Genomic DNA, 24960 nt, shown 5'->3' with positions numbered 1-24960 from the left:
CAGAGCTTTGCTTTACCTTCCCCTCATTATTGCTGCACCCATTTTTTTTTTTTTTTTTTGTTTTCGCTGAGCAGCATCACTATGATAAGCGAATGGTGCTATAAATGGATCCAGCGCATTAATGCCCCAACATGAGGCAGTTCACTCCTTCAGGTTTTCACGATTTGCCGAAGAGTACTATCAGATTCAGATTAGGGTGGTGCTGATGTTAACCTGCCCGAGTGTGTGTGTGTTCACGCAGGTATTTATGCCAGAGGCCTTTCTGATTATGTCCTCTTGAATGTTGCATTAATCATTGGTTGTGCACTATGTGAACAGTTGGCATGTGCTCATTAATCCATCTGTCTCTTTTTAATCCACCCCGATGCCCACTGGATATGACTCACTGCCACAGGCCCAGGTAAGAGCTGCTTTTCTGCTGTTTGTAATGTAGTCACAGATGTTAAGAGTCACACATGTCAGCGGGTCACTGACAGATACATGTACACAGTCACAATAAGCTCACTGTAAGTAAATAAGGCGCCGCTGCAGATGGGAGTTTTATTTCTGCAGACATTTCTCAGGGGCAGAAATAATCCCATCGGCTGAGTTAAACCTCAGAGAGCTGAATCGCTTCACTTTAGGCAAAACTTTGCTGACGGGGCTGCACAGCTCAGGGAAAAAAAAAAAAAAAACCTAGAAAAATATGATTTGTGGAGGCCACCTTTTCTTTTCCTGTTCATGATAGAGATCGTCATTAAGACCCCCCATCAGGGTTTATCCTGCTGTGAGAACATGCCCCATCAGATCCATTTAAAAGTGGTTGGAACATGAAAAAGGCTCTTCTCTCCTCAGGTGTACGAGGTGGTGCCTTGTCAGAGCGACTGCAATCAGTACGTTTGGGTGGCTGAACCGTGGAGCGTGTGGAAGGTCAGCAACGTGGACCTGAAAGAAAACTGTGGCGAGGGCGTTCAGACCCGAAAAGTCAGGTATCCGGCAATATTTATGTTCTGTAACTATTAGTCAGCAGAAAAGGAAACAAATATCTATCAATTTATCAAATTCCAGCAATATTCATTTTTTAAAACGTCTTCCTCTACAATGTCATCTTAAAGAAACATCCCACATCCAGCCTTTAAAGCAGGATAATGACTAAAGCGTGTAAAGTTCTGTGTTTCTTCTGCTCTGATCCTTCGTACTGAGCGAACCACGGCAGGAATTTTGTTATCTTGTGTGCAGCTTCAGTGTGACTTTCCGCCGATCCCACAGGTGCATGCTGAACACCATAGACGGGCCGTCGGAGGCCGTAGAGGACTACCTGTGTGACCCAGAGGAGATGCCCCTGGGGGCCAGAGAGAGCCGGCTGCCCTGCCCCGAGGACTGCGTTCTTAACGACTGGGGGCCCTGGGGCCGCTGCAGCCTGGTGAGAACTGAACCCGGATCAGAAAGCGGCAGCTCGGCTGTCTGACACAGAGGAGATACGGGAACGTCAGACTTCTGTGAAGCCCGCTGAGATTTATCTTGATATCTTCTTCCTGTCAGAAACGTTTTCTCTGTGGCTCAAGGAATTCAAAGTGTAGCCGCACTGTATTATCGTGAGCAGTGACTGAGTCTTTGTCAACGGGTTATTTCTCGTCCACCAAGGAGGAATAAAAAAGATATATGAACTAGAAAGCAGGAGGAAAATGGCTTATACATCACCAATATTACAGTGTACTCGCTGTGTATTCAGCAGGGAAGGAAGATGATTTATGATAAAGACTCTTGAGCAGGTTTCCAAATTTACATTTACACACAAAAAACACGCAAATCTGCCTGTTTTTAATTAAACTTTGCAAACTGCTACATATTATGAAAACGTTTCAGAGAAATATTGATTTATAAGCTCTGTAATGATCCTTTTCCAACTCTGCATTTATAATGCAATAATATGCTTGCAAATTGTGATTTGTAAAGAAACACAACCCGGCTACTTAATCTTCATTCTCACTTAAAAAAAAAACAAAAAAAACAAGACGGTGTCAGAATGTCCTGTTCAGCTCCTCCATCCTTGACACCTCCGATTCGCGGTTAAAAGCCTTTTTAACAGCTCTGGTTTTACCTGCTGTTCTCGCAACATCATCCCGACCATTGTTAATCACATCCCATTCTCTCCCAAAGTGCTTGACACAAAGACTTCCAACAATTCAAATCTCGACATGTAGTCTGCAGCGGCACCAGCGGAGCCTCGTGCATGTTTTATTTATCCTGCCAGCGATGGAGTTATTCAAAGGCTGTCATTTCCTCCCTTCCAACTCTCTTTTGAGCAAGTAGTGAGGGTGTAAAATCTGCTGGGTTAACATTTACGACACAGTTTCCATTTCAGCCATCCTGTCGTTTCCCAATGGTGGGAAAATCACATTCCATTGACTGGGAATCCCGAGGCCTGTGCATGAGCAGTGACTCAATGAGCTGGGAAACAATCCAGACTCTGCAAATTCAGTTATCAGCTTTAATGTTCTCTAAATGTGGGAATCAGCGCGGCAGGGGCTTCCAGGGATCTGTCTGGACTCAAGTATGGCTCTGCAATAAGAGCAGCCTAATCCCAAAAGCTCCAGATTCTGACGGTCAGTCTTCCTTTCAGCCCTGCACCAGGACCAACACACGGCTGCGGACGGCGTACACCCTCCGGTCGCCCAGCGTGGGGAGGCAGTGTCCGGACACGACGGACAGGGAGCCCTGCAGCCTGAACCTCAACTGTTTCAACTACTTCTACAACATCACAGGTAAAGGAACCCCCCCATCTCTGTGCCTTCATCACTGTGAATTGAACTAAACTGCAACTACGTCCCAGAAAGAGTTTGCTGCTGGGCATGTTTGGATTGTGAATGGAGCAGATGTTGGAGCAGCTGCTGTGAGTGTTTCAGGTGAAGAAGTTTCAGCTTTAATCAAATATCGGATGCACAAAAAGGAAAAAATAACAGCAGCTCTTTTGGGGGGCTTTGAAAACGCTCTGATCATGATTGCAAACACAGCTCCGTTGAGAGCAAAATATCTTGTCTGTTTAATGTCAAGACAAGGAATCAATAACTGACTTATCTGTTGCTGTTTTCAACAGCCTCATCAGTTTTGTTTCCTCAAGGCAGATAATTGCAAACCTTGTGAGGTTTTATCAGACGTCTTGTTTTGGAATGATGGGATGATGTTAATGAAGTCCTTTTGAGCAGCTCACAATGGCTCTTTGCAAAACTCGTCTCTGATCACATTTTTTGTTTGTAATTTATTTTGTTGTTGTTTTTGCTGAGCTGAGTTTTTTTTCTGCAGATACCTGCAACTACAACCATTAAAGGTTCCATTTTGTATAAAGGTTGATTATAAATCAGGTCTAGACTCTAAAGACAGAAACTGAATCTTAAAACCATCCTTTAACCAGGACTTTATCTTTGTGATGTCACCAGCAATAGTTGTATTTAATCACGCAGAAAAAGTTTAGATCCTCTCTTCTGATTGGTGCACTGAAGAAGCCCCAGGGAGGAGATGTCACGCTACCCTGAGACGGTTTTTACTTCTCAAAACCACAATATCTTCTTTTCCGAACACTTCAAATAAAAGATCTGAGAAGTTTCTTATGTGGGACCTTTAAAACCTGAACGATGTCAGGTGGAAGTGAAACATTTGACTGCTGGCCGCTGCGGGTTAAGTGCCTTCGTCTGTGGTGATTGCAGAGAAGAGAACATTTTTGATTCACTTTAATCAGAAGGATTTCCGCGGAGCTACTCAGAGATTTGCTCTCGCAGGCTTTTCAGAGCTCCGCTCTCTAATCTGCAGGATATCACGTGTCACAGAGGTTTCTGCTGGAAACTGTAACAAACTATTTCAGTGAAAATAAACAGAAAAACAGATTGGCAGCTTTCCTAAATTTTCACTTGCTGAAATTTTTATCGCGTCGGATTCGTTGCCGCCGCCTCATATTCACACGCCCTCTCCTGTCTTCCTTTTGTGTTGTTACACCCGGAGATGTGACATATAATCCTCACTGCTGGGTTCACAGCAGCAAACAGGCTTCCCAAGGTGTGTGTACATAATATAGGAGCAGAGATTATTATTGGGTAAAGAACTCTTTTCTTTTTCTCATAGTTGATGCCGAGACCATCCAAGCTGCTCCTTCCTGCAGCGTTTCTCGCCGCCTTTCTCTCAGTCTCTTACTGTCGCTCTTTCTTGTTGCAATCTCCCTATTTTCAGTCCCCAGAGTCCCACAAAGCTCCCCGGCAGAAGGAGACACAATTCCCAGAGTCGAGCTTGCAAACGAGTTTGCTGTAGCTAAAAACAGCCACTCATCTCTGTCAGCGGAGGGCACACTTTATGAGTGATACCTCAGCCTCCATGTTACACACAGGGGTTTTTATTTGTGTTGTTGTTGTTGTTGTTGTTGTGGGTTTTTTTTTTTTTTTTTTTTTTTTCAGCATGCATATTGTGGTTTCAAAGGTATTTGCACTCAAGTCTGGAATAAAATGTAGTCTATTTACTTCAGAGAAATTATATATTTTTTTCAGGATGGAGAGGAGGAGGAGGGGGGTTGATGTTCAGCCTCTCACAGCTCTGAAATATCCGGCTGAGGTTTAGAGAATAAAACTTGTAGTGATGCTGCTTTCTAAATCCCAGTTACTTTTCAGAAGCAGAAACTTAAATCTGTCTGCCTGCCCACGCAGCTTACTAATGATGCCAGCATGAAAGGACACTGATGGCAGCCGCAGTTATTGGATTTAAGTGAGCAGTTTTGGAAAACCTCCGATGACCTCTGTGCTGAAAAAGTAATCATCTGTCGTTGACGGTGATTCCCACTTCCGGACGCTGTTCAAGATTCTGACCCTGACAGACAGCAATGGAAACACACAGGCTGATTATCGAAAGGCGGTGGCAGAAGGAGGAGGAGTGTGTGTGTGTGTGTGTGTGTGTGTGTGTGTGTGTCTGTGGGGGGGTATCAAGCAAGGTAATGAGCTGAAGTCACCATCACAGTACAGAAAGTACACGGCATGCTGACTCATCCTGGAGCCTCCGGTGGTCGGTTTGCATGCAGGACACGTCTGCTTGTCCTGAACCATCTCTCCAGATACGGTGTCGTGAAGGAGTGAAGATTTTGTTTATGTCAGCAGAGCAGTTGGTAATTAATACGATAAAGTTGCAGAGCGTCAATGCAAAATCTGCTAATTTTCCAAAATCCAGACACATATTGTAAAATTAGCATTGTGGAAGTAACAAAGGGCAACGTGGCGCCGCAGAGCGTAACGAGCTGACACTCCACAGCTTCAAGAACAGCCTCTCCTCACGTTTTGTTCCCACTTTGACTGAAAATACACCTGACTGCAGAAGCAGAACGCCAGCGAAATGCTTTCTGCCTGTAACTTGTATGACTTCCTCTCCTTCCCCTCGCTGCTCCCCACCGAAACCTTAGCTCCCGCTCAACCCGCCTCCCGACTGAAGGCTGGCACCCAGGGCGGCAATATGAACGGCAGCGGCCTGCCGAAAGCTAATAAACACTTGCTGTGTGTGGTGAAGTTATGAGATGTTCAAGCTGGTGCGAAACACTCATCATCTGAGGGTTCTGTAGTTCTATAAAACATAGCTGCAGATTCAACAGCTGCTTGACAGCTAGAAAACCGAGATGAGCTCAACCATTCCTGTCATTCATCTTGATTTTTATAGTTTGGATTCATACAAGTACTTTTCTTAAGTATGAATAATAGAATGTTTTTGCACACACACTTTATTTTGTATGCTAACATTAGCCAGGCAGCTTGAGTTGGAGTTATTTGGCTGCTTTAATGCAGATTTTTGTGAACAGTGGATCAAATAATGATGTGGTTGATTGTAGTGAGAACCCCCCTCAGGTTTTTAGCGCATTTAGCTTGTTTCAGCTCATTATTTCAGTTTTCCAGCCTGAAAGTTTCCAGTTCTTGGTCCCTCTCACCATCTGCATCATTGTCAGATTGTCACAGCTGCTGAGTCATGATTTGGCTCAGTCATACGCTCAGGTGTTAATCAGGCTTTTCTCAATACCCTCAGTGTTAACGTCTTAGCTGGCTGTCAGGTGACATCCTCACACCACATCAATGCATCATCTCCTCAGCCTGAGACATTCAGTTTCCACTAATTTCCCTAAGTGGCACAAAAAAAAAAAAAGTTTGTTAATTTGTGTTTTAGTCAGAATTCTTAGAACTGAGTGAGTCCTCGGTGTCGGTGTACTCAGCTGAAATTAAAAGCCAAAACATTCAAGTTGTTCTGGTTGAATAAATAAAGACACGCAGAAAAAGAAACACCGTCCCATATTAGTTGTCAGTTTTCATACCTGAAAGATTTGCATCCTGACTTGCAAGTTATTTAAGACTTGACTTTAGACATGTCTCAAATGACTCGAGATCTGATTTGGAATCGCCCCGAAAGACTTCAAAACAGCTCTGATGTTTGCTTTGATGAAAAATGAGCTTTTCCTCGAGTCGTGCCGATGAACCTCAGAAGAGATGACAGCGCGCTGGCTTCTTCACTGACATTTACTTTGACTGATTATTCGCAGAAACCGGATTATTACTGATGGAAAATAGATGCTAATTGTTCCCTTGCATAATTATTGAACCTCTCCTAGTGCGATCTTGTTCATTATTCTCTGGGTGAGGGCTGCCATAGCTCAGAAAGCCGAACACAAGTCCAACTGAGAAACCACAAACCGCCGTGTGACTTCTGTGTACGGTCCCTTCGCTGCCTTTAACACGCAGGAGTCAAATGCATCAACTTAATGATGCTCAGTATCCAACACTACAAGACTGCAGTTGCGTCATTATGTAGTAATCCTTTATAAATAATATTACCCACACTGCGTCGCAGGGGATTGCCCGTGTTGTTGGTATTTCAGCTTGGCACTAATGGATCTCTGTAGTGTTGTATCAAGCACCCTGAGTTTACTTTATTTTGGCAGTTGCATGAACATTACTGCCAAAAATGTAAATGTGAATATATTTTGTTTCTCCTCAGACTGGAGCACATGTCAGCTCAGTCCCAACGCTGTGTGTGGGAGCGGCATCAAGACCCGGATGCTGGACTGCGTTCGCAGCGACGGCAAATCAGTTGATATAAAATTCTGCGAGGAGGTGAGGCCTGCGGAAAATTCCTCAAGTGTCTTGTCTGGTGTTATCCTTATTTTTTCGTTTTTGTGCCTTCTTTGTTTGACACACTCGTTTTTCTTAATGACTTAATCACCTCCATCATTGGTACAGATTACTGTACCCGCCTCGTGATATTAGGCCCTCAGCAACATGAAATATTCAGAAGTATTCCCATGCAGAGATTGTTGTCAAAGCTTCAGGCGGAGGGTTTTATTCATTTATAATGTGTCTGGGCTCCTGTAATTGTAGCCGGCGGGCTGTGGCACAGCCGTCCCCACAGCTATTTAACCCTTGGCCCATTTCATCATCTGGCTCATTCACAAAAACACAGTGTCGGGATGGATTTCACATCAGCTCCCAAAGTCCAGCTCCGCCAGCCAGATGCCTTTCTCCTGCCAGAACAAAGGCTTCTGGGAATTGTGGTTCAGTGAGGGTCAGGCTGCTGTCAGGCTGCTGTCTGGCAGTCGGCAGTCGTGGATTGACGGCTGCCACGACAGAACCATTTAAGTTGGGGATGACTCGATCATGTGTCACAAAGCATCCATTTGTCTTCCTAAATGTGCTGCAGCTGAAGTTGGAGAAGAAGTGGCAGATGAACATCTCCTGCGTGGTCGAGTGTCCCGTCAACTGCCAGCTGTCGGACTGGTCTACCTGGTCGGAGTGCTCTCAGACCTGCGGACTGGAGGGTAAGACATTTAACACTTCGTCACCTTGGAAGGAAGGAACTCACCAGTTCTTCCATGAAGCTGCGTCTTTCAGTGATGACGAAGCTGAAATCTAGTTGGGCACTAATGAGATGAAATTGCAGTACAAGTAAAGTAAAAAACAAGCACTCAGAATAAAAGCTCCAGGAGAAATAATAAAACATCTTTACTTTAAAGCTAAATGGGTTTCTTTTAGGATATGACATAAAAGATTATGTCGCATTAACCAGACTGAGCTTTATCACTTCCTGTTCTTGAGGGCAAATAGCCAAACACTTCCAGCTTTAAATCTTGGTGCTGATCCATCTGAAGCCTCACTGATCTGCTGTTGGTTTAGTCAGTACAAACTCACGCTGTGCAGCCAAACATTGCTCAAACCTGATTTTCTGAATCAGAAACTCCAGGAGAGGTCATAAAGTTACTGGAGGTAGCAGAGTTTTGGGGAAGTGTTCGAACAACCTGATACAGAGCGTGCATCATCTTGTACTTAAACTAAAGGATGATAATAGCTGAACACAGCCAGCGAAGAGAAATAGGTCCAACTGTGTGCATCATCAAGCAGGTGATAATTACACTGTTTACATAAGAAGGCAGACTTGAGTTTTATTATCGTTATGATGATGTTGTCAGCTAATTTCTATTTGAGTTAAAGCCGCTACAGCTCAGAGGACCGACGGGCAATGAGTGCAACCCACTCCTTAAAGCTTCTCTTAAACAAAACACCGCAGTGTTCCGAAAGAAAAGAAAAACAAACCGACTTCATATTGACAGTGTCTGTGCTGAGTTCATGAGCTTGTGAAGCTTGGAGGTGTCAGGAGACCACAGTTGTACATACATGGATGGGTTATTGATCAGGCCTGAAAGCCAGAGGCCAGAAGATCCCAAAGCCAGATTATCAGTATGAAGCCTCAGTAACACAGCTTTTTTTTTTTATCCTGATCCTTATCAGAGTCATTTAATTTTGTGTGTATTGTTGTGTTGTGTGTTGCATCTCAAGGCTCCGGTAATACTCATTTAAAATACTAAAGCTATTTAAATGAGAACAACAGAGCAGCTTTGCTTAAAAAAATAAAATAAAATCACAGCGTGCATCTCAGGCTGCCGTCGACTGTTTAGTGACACGATACCTGAATCTGCTGTGGCAGAGTGACCCAGCTGAGGCGTTTGAACCGACGTCACAACCGGAGACTTCACATTCAGCTTTTTGTCCAGGGGGTGGGGGCCCATGTTCGTGTCTGTAACCAGGGGAGGGGGGCAGTTTTTACCAAAGCCAGAGTGAACAGAGCTCTCCCTGTACTCCAGCAGTTCACTCAGTTTCAGATTGCATCCAAACGTTGCCGCTCTTTAAGGTATGAGGGAGAGCTTTGAGCTTTGAACAAGGATATTAGATTGTCTGGTTTGTGTGTTTGGGAGGGCCGGTTTGTTTTCTCTGTGTTGTAGGTTGGCAGAGGTGAACTCTGAGGTGAGCAGATTGCTGGTCTGGCGGGGGGAAAATGAAAGTGGGGATATGCAACAAATAAAAGGTTGTTAGATCTGAGAGGTGGCTATGAAAAAAGCTGGTAAGGTCAGATTTTAAGGTGTGTGTCTGTGCGTGTTTACGTGTTTGTTTTTTTTTTTCGTTAACTCATAGCATCGATTCTGCACTTAGAACAAACAATCTCTGAGGTGTGAGCTGCTGTGATCTATTAGATTTATTTAAAGTGCGTTTGCTGATTGATGGCGAGGGGGGAAAAAAAATCAAAGACCACTCAAAGATGGTGGAGAGAAAGTGCCATACTTCAGCCAATTTGGAAAACACTGCTCTGTTAAGTGGAGTGCACACTAGGATTAATTTAAAGCATTCAAAACAAACATGCATCTAAAACGAGTTGAGGGTGACTTCTATGAGCTCAAACTGCGACGGTCACTGCATGTGTCCCATCAATGAAGAGAAAACACAGAGTTCCAAATCTCTAAAAGCACAGAAAGGAAAAAAAAAAGTCCCTGGACTTTTATTTCATATCATACCAGTGAAACATGATGTGGTTGCTGTTTTTACAGCATGAGCGTTCATTCAGATGTCAGCAAACACAATTCAACGTGGCAGATTCTAATGAAATCACCTTTAAATTAAGAGAAAATTATCATTCATAATGTACCAATGATGTCACTTCCTGTGTGTTGGGTCCAGGCAAGATGTGGCGGCGGCGGTCGGTGGTTCAGGCGTCTCAGGGCGACGGCCGGCCCTGCCCGTCTCAGATGGAGCAGTGGAAGCCCTGCCCCGTCAGGCCCTGCTACCGCTGGCAGTACAGCGCCTGGTCCGAGTGCCGGGTGGAGGTAAGTCAATAAATCACAATATTACGCCTCAATCCCGGGACGTCAAATATTAATCCTCATACTGACCTCTTTCAGATACATGAAATGAAATTTTGACAGCTCAGGTGAGGTCAGTGCACTTGAGAGTTTGAGCCGAAATGTTGATTTTGAAGAGGAAAAAAAAAAAAGAAGAAGAAGAAAATCTCAGCATCTGGCACAAAAAAAAATAAATAAATAAAATAATAATGGAGTCTTTAGTATTGACGAACAACCTCATAAAATCCTTGCTCATACACTTATTTTGAAAGATGGATGAAAAAAATCAATCTAATGCACCTTTAATGCTGATATATTACTGCAATCCAACGCCGTTGCCAAGGCATTTGGCAGCATCTATACTCCATTTTGCATTTTCGTGCCACCAGGTCAGATTGTTAAAGAAGTGTGCCGGCTTGCTTCGTGACATAAAGCAAAACTGTGAAAAGCGTGGTTGTGGTTTTATGGGAAGAAAGAGAGCCCTTAATGATTCATTTATATCATCTGTTCCTCTCAGTTAACTCTATCAAGCCTCTAATAAGTCCACCAATGATCGAGAGACACGGAGACGGATAGCTCACAGATCAGCCATTAACCAAGAATCACATAAACCACTGTCAGCTCCGGGTGTCCTTTCTTCTGAAGTGTTACACAAGTAATGAAGCAGCTAACGATGTCTTGTTATTGATTTAGTAACACACAGTCCTTTAAATCCTTTGAATTAATCAATTTATTTTGGCAACATCCAGGTTACTGTAATCTATCTATCTGATCTATCTGCTGCTGCATCTCTGTCCACCGAACTGTGACTCTGATCTGATTTCATGCACACGTTGAGGTCAGTAACGTTTCTGATGCTGGGCGCTCGGAGATGTAGCTCGAGATGTAGCTGGAAGAACTCCCGCATGGGTATTGATTCAGTATGAGAAATCAGTGAGGGATCGTCATGTTTGCCTTCAGTACCAGACTGCAGCGTTAATGGATGATATGAAAGGCAGTGAACTTTAATTACACAAATTTCTGTTTCAGACCCTCGTCGGTATCTATCAGCACTCCGTTTACTGTCATTCAGACATGATGTGACTTTTGGGTTCATTATTAAAATGACTGATGAACCAAACGTCCAGCCAAAGCTGTAATTCACCTCTGCTCTTCTTCTGTGGTGTTCCCGTCCCGTCAGAGCGTGGTGTGCGGACACGGCATGCGCTACAGGAACCTGTCCTGCTTCGTGTCCGACGGCTCCAGCTACGGCGACAGCAGCCTGGTGGACGAGGAGCTGTGCAGCAGCCTGGAGCTCGCCGTCGACGGGGACAAGCAGATCAGCCTGAAGGAGGCCTGTGTCCTTCCCTGTCCAGGTAAGAATAATAATATTCCTAATAATGTTCAGCTAGTGGACTTTTTTGTTTGTTTGTTTTGCTTGCAGAGGCAGCGTTATTATAGGAAGAGCGTGCATCACTGTCATAGGTCCGGCATGTGTGTCTGCAGTAGGGATGAAGATTAAATATAAAGGCAGTGGCACAATATAAACACGACGTCAAGACTCAAAGATACCAAGTATGATATTCAAGGCTCATATAATTCAGCTGTGATTAGAGTTTGCTTATTTTTACCTCATAAATATTCATTTAGAATAATCAATCATTTTACAATTTCACTGAATAAGCTGCACACAAACAGCGGCTGACAGCGTGTTGTTTACCTGAGCTGCTGGGTCAGTGTGTTTCCGCTGAACTATACAAAGATGGGAGGAAAAAAAAAAACATCCAATGTAAATATATTTTGCATTTCAGAGGAGCTCAGGAGGTTCAGCCGGGAGGACACAGACGTCGCGCTGCAATGCACAGCGCACGCTTGATTTTACTGTATGTCCCACAGCAGGCACTGCAAAAAATACTTTTATCACAAGATAGATTCTATTATCTCCAACAAATACCACCCAGTATCTGTTTGTGACCTCTAAAGTGAGAGGTTGGAGCTCACCTGGAGGCAGAATAAATGGACTACATTATGGCAGCTGGTTTGTATAGCTGTGCTGTTTTTTTAAGCGAATTAAATTTACTGGTAGCTTCTATATTTCATTGCCTGTAGCAGCTCGTAGAGCACTTTCCTCTCCTCTGCCGGGGTAGGAATGAGTCTAAATCACGACAGACGCTGCGCTGTAGTGTACTTGCAGATTTGCATCTCGTACTCTTGCCTTTGCACACTTTCCCGCAGTTTGCTTGTGATTTATTCCCAGTTTTTACATAAATCAGCCGAGGTGCTGCAGCCATTTTCTTTTTACCTCACACTGCAGCAGCCCAAAGACTCCCTCACGGGCCTGCGTTTGTCGAAAGCCCCCCCGATCAAGCCGGAGTGGCCGCTATCAGGAGTAGCTTTCTGTTTTATGTGGAACGTGCAGATTATTTGGACCACCTGCTCTTTCTGCGAAATAGAAATTGTGAAAATAGTGGCGGATCCAGATGAAAGCCACGACCCCTGCAATTCAATTTATTCCATTTGTACAGCAAGGAAAACACCAAAGCAACATGATTAAAACGCACACATGTACAGACACACAGTGATAGAGGAAAAATCAATAATATGTTCAGGAGCGATAACAAAAACCCTCAGGGCTTTCAGAAGAAAGACAAGATGGTAAACTGAGGTGCAACCTCACTGAATCACAATGTGCTCCGCTGTTAAGTTCAAATGTGATGCATTTATGCACCTCCAATCTGAATAGAGAGGCTGATTTACAAGAGAACAGACTGAGTATGTGTTTTGTCCGTGTTGATTAGAGACATGACTCATGTGAAAATGTGTGCCGACCGTATTTAGCAGACTCTCTGTAAGGCCGTAGAACGACACATTTGACACACAAAGGCAGTTCCAAGTGATTTGCATACTGCATAAAAGCATGAAATGAGAAATACGGCTAAATAAATGAAAAACACAACATTGAAGCAGACAAGTTCAAGGAAGGTTCAACAGATAATTAAACAAACTGTAGTTCATGAGTTTTTTTGCTTTGTCTTAAAGAGGGAGCCAGAAAAAATGTATTTATGGTGTAACATGAAGTCACTCAGGGCGCCAGCTGACTGAGGTGAATTCAGCCCAGCTGAGCAGAATTCATGACCTGGATCCCCACAAAGTGTGTAGTTAGCTGATGAAATGCTGACTGACAGTAAAAATATCACAGTTAATGTCGCCGCTGTAGTTGGTAAGTTATGGAGCTAGAGGAGCACGCTGTTAATTACATCCCTCACAGTTTTCCTCTTCAAAAAAAATAAAAATAAAAATTCAACCCCCCAGACTCTTTAGATGCTAAATGTCTCTTTTACTGTTCGAAACCTAAAGCCTGACAAACCCGGCCTGACCACTTAGTGCTGCTCAAAGATATAAATAACACATAATCACTGCACACTGGAGGGCTTTGGGGGAACAGTGAATGGACCGTAGCTCCAGGTTGTGTGTTTGTTTTTTTTTTTTGTTTTTTTTTTTTGGGGGGGGGGGTTATTATTATTGTTCAAGCCCTTTGAGTTTCATGCTGACTACACTCGTTGTGCAGAATTGTTAAAGCAGCCTCAGATAAAGCGTGGAACCGATGCTCGTGCCATTTGGTGGATACCTCCGCCCAGAGCTTGTTAGTCTGCCATGTGTGCACACATTTTCAGCTTGAGTAGCCCCAGTGGGTAACAAACCCTCAAACCTGGCAGTGTTACTTCACACTCGACCTGCACAGGATGACTTTTCTTTTTTTTTTGCTGTTGTTGCTGAGTGATGAGGTCTCTCCACAGCCTTTATGCTGAGCCGGACATCTGTTGTGATTTACATGATATGTGACCATGGAAAAGCAGCGCGGTTTTATTTGATTACTATGAGCTCCCCTTCATGGTTTATTGCAGAGTAAACGAACAGTCTGGCAGTTAACTTTTCTCCACATCAGACTTTTCCCTCCGTCCTTGGCGGTCGCCTTCAGACTCAGGAGACTGCTGAGCCCTCTGCGTCTTTGTGAGCATCGTCCAGGCGTGTTAAGTCTCACGTCGACACGTCGTTAGCTGCTGAGTCTCTGACTGAAACAACGCAGAAGTTAAATTCTGTTGCAATCAGCCCAACTGTGTGTCATTTGTAAACATCTCTCTATCACGTATCTCTTTTTCAGTACTTGATACTGATATTTAGCTTTTTTTTTCTCTGCTGGTATAACAAACTTCCCCTTCATGGAACTTATAAACTAATATCTCATTGTAACTTATATTTCTGTAAACAGTGTCATTGCACTGTCCTTTCTTTTCCCTCTAAGCCTTTAATCAGAAATATCTGCAAGAGTAGAGTTTCATTTAGTCGAAGAAGTTATAAGTAAGCGGGCAGAAGCTTCCTGTTTTATTTCTTCACGCTGCCCACCGTACTCTGACATAATTTGAATAAAAATAATGCAGGACAGGGGTCCGCTGCTCAAATTACCTGCAGCCCACTCACAGGGTTGTTCTCTCCACAGGAGAAGATTGATCACTTCACAGAAAAACAAAGATTTCAGCTTTAAACAGTTCAACACTAAACAACTGGATCTTCGGTTGCCTCCTCATTGTTTTTATTCAGCTCTTTATTGTCACTGGATAGCATATAAAGAAATTAAATGTCCTCAGTCTGCGCTAATGAATATGGAACAAACAACAAATATAACAGAAATGGAGAGCAGATGAGATGAGAAAGGAAACGGTGCTTCCACCAGTGTTTATTTATACCAGCATAAATACACAAAAATACCCAGAAACTGATCAGATTTTACCGCCGATAGATTAAATTCTCTCAAATTAAAACTGGGGGAAGGTAAACATAGAAAAAATGTACATATTTAAGGTTGAATGAGAAAACTTATATTGGCCCTTTTGTGAGGACATGGGCACAACAACAACAACAACAACAATAATAATAATGACAACATTTTATAGAGTCCTGAACTTTCTGCGATGAACTTTTCTTTAGTTATTATGGTTCACAGTGATTTTATCTGTAAAATAAGGAAATATCAATATCTCTTCTATCCCCTCTTACCAAAGCTGTATTGACCAACAAATATAATTTACTGAGGTTTTGCTGATTGTGAATATGTGGAGACTTGGTGACATTTGGAGGAAAAAAAAAACAAAAACCTGCAGCTTTTTGAGGAAAAACATAAAAGCCTGAGGAAGCCCTCGCCCTTAATGTGGGTCTAAAAAGGTTAACAGTGATGGATCTTTTTCAGTGTTAACATTTTATTGGAAATAAGTAGAAGTGGGTGTTTACCAATAACAGCAGTAATGACTGCAGCTTCTGAAGTCAACACAAACGGCCTGTGGACCGCTCTGTGACTGACGGACGATTTCCAAAAACAGCACAATATCATCAGAACGTCGAGCACAAAAAAAAAGATGACAGATGGGATTACAACTTCAGAGGTTGGGTCTGAAGAGCTGTTGTCAGGTTTTGTGATGGAGGCTTGTCAGCTGCTCTGCCCAGCGGAGCAGACAGGTGAGCCCGGCCCGACGGCTGCCGGATTCTGTGTCCATCAGCCCCCCCCCCTTCACGTTGGGGGTCATGCACCCTCGTTATTGTGCAGCACACAGAGACGTGAACGTGAGCGTTTCACCTGGATAAATGTAGCAACCATTTCAATAAGAAACGCTGGCAGAACGAACCCCCAATTTACTGTCTGATTCGGCTTGATAACGAGCATCTTTGCACACCCTGCCACTTAAATGTAAATGTGTTATTTCCACTGTTAGCGGCCCCTGAAGGGGGATTTATTATTGTTCCTTCCTTCTGACAAAATACAAATGTGGAGTTCATCTCCAAAGCTCTCTGTATCTATTTGAGTTAATCGCTGGTCGTTCAGCGTTCACTATCTCTAACATATAAAGGGAAGATTGTTGTAATTTTTCTACAAACCACAACTGGTTTGGAATAACTACCATCTGATATCATTTATATCTCACAACTGTGTGGCGTTTGTCTGCAGCGGCAGATTTCTTATTTTGGAAGGAAAAAAAAAAAAAAAAACAACAAAAAACTCATCAGAGGTCTGCCGGTCCCTGAGATGGAAAACACTGAGAAACGCTGCCGAAGATAACAAGTCAGTCCAACCCCCTTTTGCCAAACTACAGGAGCACTGAAGTATCAAACAGCAATCAAAAGCCCAGACTGTGTTCCGAGCAGGGAGGTAGTGTGCTGTGATTTGGGAGGAAATTCGGGGCTGTTAGTGCAGGGCCAGGGACAGCTTGGGAATTCTGGCAGGTTGCATCCTCACGAACACACACACACACTTTCATGCACTGCCATCCTGGACCTGCGCCCCTTTTCCCCTGCTGTCTGATGAGCTGCAGTTGTCAGTTGTGATCAAAACCAACACCTTTTTCTCCTCCTGAAACTCACACGATACGGTATGTAAATAATAGACACGCATTGCGTATACATCTCCGCTGTCATCCATAAGTAAACGGGTGGAACAATGCATGAACGCTGTCAGAGCTGAAGAGCTGACGCTCAAATAAAGCTGCAGATTTTATTAATGTTTCACACAATAAACACTAATATTCAAACGAAGGCAAAAACCTGGTGGCCTCTTAGTCCTGAACCTCGGAGGCAGCAGAGTGTCTGAGGCTGCACACTGACTCAGGAAATTAAAAGATTTGTGATGTGGCCGCAGTCCAGACTTTTTTTTTTTTTTTACAGGTCATTGGTCAGATTTTTCAAAACCTGCGAGCGAGTGAAGTAAACTAATTCGTCTGCTCTGACTTCATTTGTTAGCTTCTTGATTTGAAATAGTAATTGACTGTTTACCCTGAAACACACCTGAAACTCTGTGGTTTGTTTCAGTTCAGTTAAAGTGACATATTTTTGCTTTTAGTCAACATCAAGCTCAATTATTTTTGTGTTTAGTTCAATTGTTAAACATTCTATTTGTATGTTCACAATTTTAAAATTGATTTTCGGAGAGAAATTATGATTCATTTTACAGTTTGTGTTGAATTGGGTACTGTTTTGTTTGCTGTGCTGTGAAATAGAACTGCAATCATCTGTTAATTTGTGACTAAGACGAATAGCTCTAAAAGGTGCCCAAAACTTTATTTATGTTTTTGATGTTTTTTATGTTTTTTGTTTTTTATTTACTTTAGTTCTGTCTTTTAATATCAGATCTTCTCCTTCATCTATCTGTCTCTTCTCTGCTGCAGGCGAGTGCTACCTGATGGAGTGGTCCGACTGGAGCTCGTGCGTGAGCATGTGCGTCAAAGGAGCAGGCGTGGACTTCGGCTCGGTTCAGGTCCGCTCTCGAGCCGTGTTGGCCCAGGAGCCTGAAAACCTGCAGCTCTGTCCGGACCAGGCGTGGGAGTCTCAGCCCTGCACGGGTGAGTGACAGCTTCGACCTTCTCACATCTGGAAAGTTTGACAAATGACGCTAACTCCCTTTGAAAAGAGAACTTATACTGCGCTGAAATTACCCAGCAGCTCCAAACCTCGATTCATTTCAATTTACTCTGCACAAGTCGGGGTCGGACTTCATAGAGTGGGTGGGAGGGACACACAGGGACAGACTGATTGTCAATGCATCACAGGCCCAACACCAAAAGACAGCTACACCCAGGGTCATGCCTGCAGGCTGTTTAGCCCTCTATCCATCTGAACCTGTACGTTTGGACTGTCAGACAAGACTGGAACACCAGAGGAAACCTGCAGAGAGAGTAAACGTGTTGAGATTGTTGAGAAGGGAGTGGCGACGGGACTCGGATGAAGATTTCTCTTCCTGTGAGGTGAAAGTACAAACCGCTGAGCCACCTTGGTGCCGAGTCTAAAACATAACTGAGAGAAACTACTACAACCGCTTTCCTCTGCACTCCGGGTCAACTGGAGCTCTCCAAGATGGGATTTTTCAAGCCGGGTCTCTAAATGGAGTGAAACCACACACTCATTGTGTTCTCAGCGGCTCCCCAGGCGCATTAATCAGCCATTAGGTTGCAGCGTGGGGTGTGAATCAGCACCGCCGTCGCCACTGCCCCCGACCACCAAAGCTCAACGTCTACAGTAGCCACGCCTCCCCCGCCCTCCCTCTCCTGACCTGGATTCACAGCATCACTCGAGGCACACGGGGGAAGAGAGACCCGGCCAGGACCAGCAAAGGCGGAGGAAGATGACGGAGAAAGGGAGGCTGGGGACGAAGCTGTGTCCCAGTTGCACACTTTGCTGTATACTAATTCTCACCGTGCTTTGTGTCCACACAACAATAAAAAAGGAGCAGAGACTGAAACCATGAGATTTTCAGTCTGCACCATTTTGCTTTAATGCAACCCTAAAAAACAGCAACAAAGAAATGGAAGCCAAGTAGAGATAGTCGATGGTCTACCCAAAGCTCCACCAACATAAAAGTTAATCCCTGATGAAACAGTCTTCTTGCTCTTTCTGGGGTTTTCAAATTTAAAGCTGGCAGCGGGTAAAACTTGCACTGGCCAAAGCAGACTTAAAAGAACATGAGTGAATATTAGAGAAACCTTCATTCATCAGGTGGCCAGAAACACAATTTTAAAACTGGTAATGCTGCCAAAGCCTAGCACAAAAAAAAGTCAATAAATGCAGCTTTAAAGTCAGTGTGATGGACGCCTCCTGGCAGCTCTACTGCTTTATCTACAAAATCAGTTCCTTTGAAACTGACCATCAGCCAAATGAAGCAACATTTTTCACGGATACTACCATCAGTCTGTTCTGCATTTCAACAATTATAAAAATAAACCTCATAATATGGAGTTTAACAATAATGCAATGTGAATCTAGCATCATGTTTTCACTTCAGAGGTTCCAACATACAGATTCCAGCTGAAGAGTTTGAAACCTGATAGATATCATCGGAGATTCAGGCACTCACACACCTCAGCCCAGTCAAGGTGAGAGTCCAAGGAGACATGTAACATGAGGCCGGGCGTCTGCCGGTTTAATGAGACTTCACACTCCTCAGTCAAGCAGCTCAGTGAGTCCGTAGTCAGCCACAGCGGTGCTCCGAGCTAAACGCAAACGTCAGCATGACGTTCAGCAGGAATTATCTTCGCCACGTTCACCATCTCGGTTACAACAATTACCAATTAGCGCTCAAACAACGTGGCGCTGGGGCTGCTGAGAACCGGATTGGTTTTTCAGGTTTTGGATCATAAATTAAAGCGTGACCTGATGATGTTGAGATTCCAATCTGGACTCACGCAGCAGACGGAGGGACCGGCCCCCATCCAACCCCCCCCCCCCCCAAACCCTCCATCTTCTGGATGAGCCGTCCAATCCAAACTCCAGACTCCGCTGATGTCTAGATGATGATCAACCCCCATTTCTGTGCTGGTTTATGTAACAGGCAAGCTGCAGACCATTTTGGTGAAACAGGGTTTATATAAAACGGCTGTAATGACATAATGACACAAGATAAAGTCAGATAAAGACTTTTCCTTCTTTTATCTCTCACAGAAACTCTCGTGTTTCCAACGTCTCTTTTTGAGGGGGGTTAACTCTATGGCATTATTTCTGCTTCCAGAGCAGCTTTTCTTTTGATAAATATATCTTTAGTAGTAAAACCCCTCTCTGCTCGTAAAGGATGCTGGAGAATCCCAGCTGAAGTGAGTGATTCAATAACTTAACATCTGAAAAACAACCTCAGCCGCACCACAGCCAGAAAAAAAAAAAGCCAGATGAGTAAAGGGAGGAACGTAAAGGAAGAAGCCTTCTGAGCCATCGACTGGAGCGGCGTCAGCGTGCCCAGGCCTGTGGAGAACAGATCTTTGCTTTGTTGAAGGTTAAATTCTTCATTTACACTAAAGCAAATGGGCAGGACTGATGATTGGTTACACACGACTCCGCAGGGAAATATGGTCATTTACTGCACTGATGGAGATATTGATAAAGTCATAATAGCATTGATAGGAAGTCATTAAGCAAAAGCTCTTACTGAAGATTAAAACATTGAACTGGGCCCTTCTGTGTGAAGACACGCTGATAGTGATAAGACAGCAGCCTGTTATACAGCCATAACTTAGCAGCTGCTTTATTAATCCGACTTTGGAGTGATTAATGGTCTTTAGCCGAGACTCCCACTGTACGGTCTTTACGGTTGTTGAGTGTTTTTTTATTTTTGCTTCCAGGGGGCGAATGTTACGAGTACAAATGGTTCAGCAGCAGTCGTTCAAACTCCACCCGCCCTTTAATGTGGTGCCAGCGTTCAGATGGACTCAACGTCACCGGTGAGGAACTCTTGAAATTTCTAAAAGCGGAGCTGGTATTGAGTTGGCTTATGGTTGGAGTCTTCTTGAGTCCATTAAAAACTTTTTTTCTGCGGATCCAAGGTCACGTAAAGTCATTTAATCGATATGTGAAAGGAATCTTATGTAAATTTCTACATAATGCTGGTGAATAACTTGATGGTTTTACATTATTTTTCTCTGCTGGTTGTCCTCTTGAATAATTGATTCATTAATATGATTAACTGACCAATAACTGTGCTGTATTTAGATATTGAGAAAACCAGCAAATCATCTGATGACTGAGGCTGGACTTCGTCTTTTTCTTTAAAAATTATCTTCCAAAGCATCAGCTCTGACACAGCGATAATAGCCAGTGTTGCTTTGTTTATCTGTGAGGAGAGGAGCTGCAGCTTACAGCTCAGCAGTAAATCTGAAGTGCAGCTGGCAGTTTTACATAGGTGGTAAAATTTACACCAAATATTTCCGATATATTGAACTGTCCTGGACTCGTTTCTATAAGAAGCTGAGGTGGTGGGCGACGGCAGCTCATATAACTGGTAGGGCTGCATAAAAGTATAACCACTCACCTAAAATAGGATGAAATAATAATTCTGGTTCCATCAGCTGCATCAATGTAAAGACACGGATGGATGAGTATAATAAATCTACTTTGTATTGAAAGCAGAGACCCCTCCAGGTCACACAGACATCTTCCTTTTTAAAAAGGTGTACCCTGTTTGCTTTGATTGTGTTTTCACCCGCAGGAGGTTGTCCTCCCATGAACCCACCAATGGACAACAGCTCCTGTGAGCCCCCCTGCCTCATGCCCAAGTCTTTCTGCAGCGAGGTAATTTTCTTTCTGTTCCCATATCACCAATTTGACCCACAACAAGTGTTGAGGATAAAAAATAAAAAAATTTGGATTCGGTAGCATAAAATCTATAATAAAAATCCAATAAACAGTGTAAAATAAAAACAACAAAAGGACATAAAGCTGGAAGCACAGGTCCTCTGTGCTCACCGTGATACGCTGCTGCCACAATTGAATTTCAGTGAAATGATGGCAGCACAGAGATGTGAAGCCTATTCCTCCGTCACCTCCCTTAGCCGTGCTGCATCAAAATGAGAATGAGTTTTCGTCCGGCAGCTCAAGCAGCTGGTAACGATCAGAGTTTATCCATTTTAACTGATTGTATAGTTAAAAACAACAACAACGACAACAACGGTTGGATTTAGCTGTAAAAGCTGGTTGTCAGCTGCTGTGCGGTTGTGCAGACGGACTCTGCAGCCTCAGAATAAACTGATCAGATTAGAAGTGACCTGCGAGGTCACAGGTGAGATAAATCTGCCAGTTTATTAGGTACAGACAGTTCCAACTAATGCAGCCCTGTAATGAATCCTCCCGCCTCGAGATTTCACCGATGGGAGTTTTTTTTTTTTTTTTCTCCACTGTATTTATGCCAATGAAACACAGAAGCACCTCTCTGTATAATGCAGCTCAACGTTAACTAGATCCTCCATAATGATCCATAAACTCTGTAGACTGTCCATAAAAATGGATGCAGACACCGGGGCTGTAAAGTGAAGCCTGAAACCTGCAGTTTATCTAACGACCATCAGGGATCGACTACACTGGCAGTAAAATGAAGACAGATTGTATTGAAGATTGAAGTCTATGAGGAAATGACCGTACTTCTCACTTGGTTTATTGGCTCGGTAAATATTTTCCTAATGAGTTGATGCTCTCAGTCTTTAGTTACTTCTTCGGTACAACTCGATGTTGATTTCTTACATGATGAAATTATCTGCCCTACAACTACACCAGCTCCTCAAAATACAGTATAAACTAACATGGCGACGGTGCTGCAGAGTCTAATGAGCAGCTTCATTACTACTGTGGACCGAGGCACACCATCCCCAGATCAGACTTCACCGGGGAGATTTCAGGTGACTTTGTGTTTATGTTGCATAAAAGAGCGTTCATGCTCAGATGAGTAGTGGTGGGTAAGAAGCACACCGAATCCCCTACCTGGTAATGCTGTCTGCTTTGTCCGGCTGAGTCAGAGACGTATTAGTAGAAATATGAGAATGAGGCCGAGAGGTCACAAACAAGCTCTCAGGTGTTTCTGGGTTTTGTGGAAGTGGATGCTTTTATCTAGATTAAATGAGTGCGACAGACTGTGTGTCCTCAGCAGCACAGTCTCTGCTGAGGACACACCACATCTGACCAAAAACAGTAAACCAGCAGAACCCCCCCAGATTATTCTCCACTCTTCTTTGTACTGTTTACTGCAGCCAAATGTGATAATGTGCTGCCCCCTGCAGGCCGGTATCTGCATGTGCGACGAGGGCTTCACCGAGGTGCTGTCCTCCACCGGGCAGCTGGACCAGTGCGCCCCCATCCCGGTCCTGGAGATCCCCACGGCTGGGGATAAGAAGGGCGACGTGAAGACCAGTCGAGCCGTTAACCCCACCATGCCCAGCACCATCCAGCCGGGACGCAGCGGGCGGACCTGGTACCTGCAGCCCTACGGACCAGGTCAGACCACATCAGGCCACACCAAGCACAACTGCAGCTTCAAAATCCACACAAGTCTTCAACCCGAAATGTATAATTCATGAGGGAAAAATGAGAGCGACGTTTGTAAACGATGGCTGCTGTCAAGTGAAAAATCTTTAATCTCCTAACTGTCATGTTTTTGGGGAGCTAACTCGTCCTTAATGTTCTCAGCAGCAGCTCCTATTTTTCATTTGTCAAGTTTTACTTACAAAAGCCACCACGTGAAGAATCTTCTGAGTCAGAAATGTTGAGGAAGAAAACCGACCAAGCTGGTTTACATTTGATATTTTGAATAGTGATGATGATGGAGGGCCCGTAATCAACGGCAACCACAAAAATGAAATGAATCTCAAGGTAAAGAGTGCAAAACTTCTTGTTGATGGGAAAGTTTTAAGTCAGGAGTTTGTAGTCTTTTTAATATTTCCGCGTTGCACTCGTGGATAAGAGAAACAGCCTCAATTTTACTTGAGTGCCCACTTTGTCTTTTGAAGTTTATCTAAAGTGGAAAAGGTTTTAGGAGGCCCAGAATTTTTCTCAACCTGCAGAGCAGCATGTAATCCCTGAAGTGAAGTTAAGACATAAAGCTGAGAGGTTTTCATGTGTCAACAGAAGAACGCGCTTTACTCTCACTTCGCATCAGGCAGATTTAGTGCTGACGGGGTTTAATTAACATTAGGTTTAACACGTTTGTGCTCACGACTGTGTGCACGAAATGCAGCTGGGCGACGATGCACCAGGCCCGTTTTCACAAACGCAGGACTCCTCGGATGAAAGTACGGAGGTTGCCGCCTCCCCCTCCGAGCTGCTGGTGTATTAACATTTGAGAAGTGCGTCTGCACAGACCGCCGTGACTGATGGTGCATGACAGTAAAATAAACATTTAGGATGCAAGAGTGCAGAACAGATTGAGTTAACGTCTGTCTGGAGCAAACGCTTCCACATATCGTTTATCTTCCAAATGTTTGCTCCTTCTTTTCTTATTTTATTTTATTTTTTTCTACAGCACAGTTTCTGCTGTTACGAAGTAACTTAAAGTTTTTCTTCTTGCGTTTTGTGAAACAAAGAAAGTGAAGCGTGTATGAATCAGGTACCAATGAAACAGCTCCTGTTGAACAGTGTGGGGGACGATTTGCCGTTTTAACTTAAATACTGAACTATCTTTATATTGTTTTTCTGTTAGCTGGCAGAAAGTTAATTAGCACAGGTGTCTGCTGTGCTGCTGACTGCAACATAAACCTTGATACGTCCAAAGGGGCGCCCAAACTTTTGTACTTGTCTTAATTAGTTCAAGTACTTTTTTTTTTACGAGTCAAACTTTTGCAACAAACGCTGAACATTGTCTTACACCGACGAAGCCCTCCTCTGTTTTATTCCACAGAGTATTTTGTTGGTGCTTGATGAAACTGGACTGTAAATCTTTGGCTGTGTGATCATAAAGTGTTCTTAGACGGCAGGATTTGCAGGAATGTGTTGGTGTCATGTGACGGGTTTTGGCCGTGTTGCCGTGTAAACAGACGTACTGACGAGCCTCCTCCTCCACAGATGGGAAGCTGAAGATGTGGGTGTACGGTGTAGCAGCCGGAGCCTTTGTGCTCCTCATATTCATAGTGTCTATGATATACCTAGCTTGGTGAGTGGACCAGTTTAATCTTCCCCCTATTTCTCGTCGTCCTCATTCATGAAACCGACCCATCCTTATTTTCCCTCCACCCACCTCGAGTCCAGCGCCTCCTCCCTCACGTCACATTTTGTGTTTCATCTGTATATATATGTGTTTTTTGTTTTTTTTTTGCTTCCCTCATGCCACCCCCTCCCCCCACCCCCCCCGTGTGAGAGCAGCAGCTGCTGTGTCGAGGTGCATCGCTCTCTTAAGGCCCAAGAGGCTGACGCCAACGGGACGGCAGTCTGGATGGGGCAAAATGCACATGAGATGAGTTACACCTGTCCCGACTGCCAAGAGCTGGCTCAAAGCAGCAGCAGCAGCTAATGAGGATGTGAAGGGTTCACGTCCCCCCTCACACCCT

The 24960-nt window shown here is 43.9% G+C and overlaps 1 protein-coding gene across 1 annotated transcript in view; it reads left to right on the top strand.

Annotated features, from left to right (window-relative positions):
• thsd7ab (thrombospondin, type I, domain containing 7Ab) overlaps nucleotides 1–24923 on the top strand; it is a 116735-nt gene extending 91812 nt beyond the window's left edge. The window contains exons 19-32 of the mRNA XM_029503836.1: nucleotides 395–400; nucleotides 835–968; nucleotides 1249–1402; nucleotides 2603–2744; nucleotides 6985–7100; nucleotides 7684–7801; nucleotides 9990–10135; nucleotides 11331–11505; nucleotides 17341–17514; nucleotides 20278–20376; nucleotides 21141–21223; nucleotides 22702–22915; nucleotides 24479–24566; nucleotides 24776–24923. Of these exons, the coding sequence (XP_029359696.1) occupies nucleotides 395–400; nucleotides 835–968; nucleotides 1249–1402; nucleotides 2603–2744; nucleotides 6985–7100; nucleotides 7684–7801; nucleotides 9990–10135; nucleotides 11331–11505; nucleotides 17341–17514; nucleotides 20278–20376; nucleotides 21141–21223; nucleotides 22702–22915; nucleotides 24479–24566; nucleotides 24776–24923 (1797 nt within the window). The remainder of the gene's footprint in view (nucleotides 1–394; nucleotides 401–834; nucleotides 969–1248; nucleotides 1403–2602; nucleotides 2745–6984; nucleotides 7101–7683; nucleotides 7802–9989; nucleotides 10136–11330; nucleotides 11506–17340; nucleotides 17515–20277; nucleotides 20377–21140; nucleotides 21224–22701; nucleotides 22916–24478; nucleotides 24567–24775) is intronic.
• The last annotated feature ends 37 nt before the right edge of the window (nucleotides 24924–24960 follow it).

The sequence above is a fragment of the Echeneis naucrates genome, chromosome 6, assembly GCF_900963305.1.
Source record: "Echeneis naucrates chromosome 6, fEcheNa1.1, whole genome shotgun sequence".
Lineage (NCBI taxonomy): Eukaryota > Metazoa > Chordata > Actinopteri > Carangiformes > Echeneidae > Echeneis > Echeneis naucrates.
This window is presented reverse-complemented; position numbering and strand designations above follow the sequence as displayed.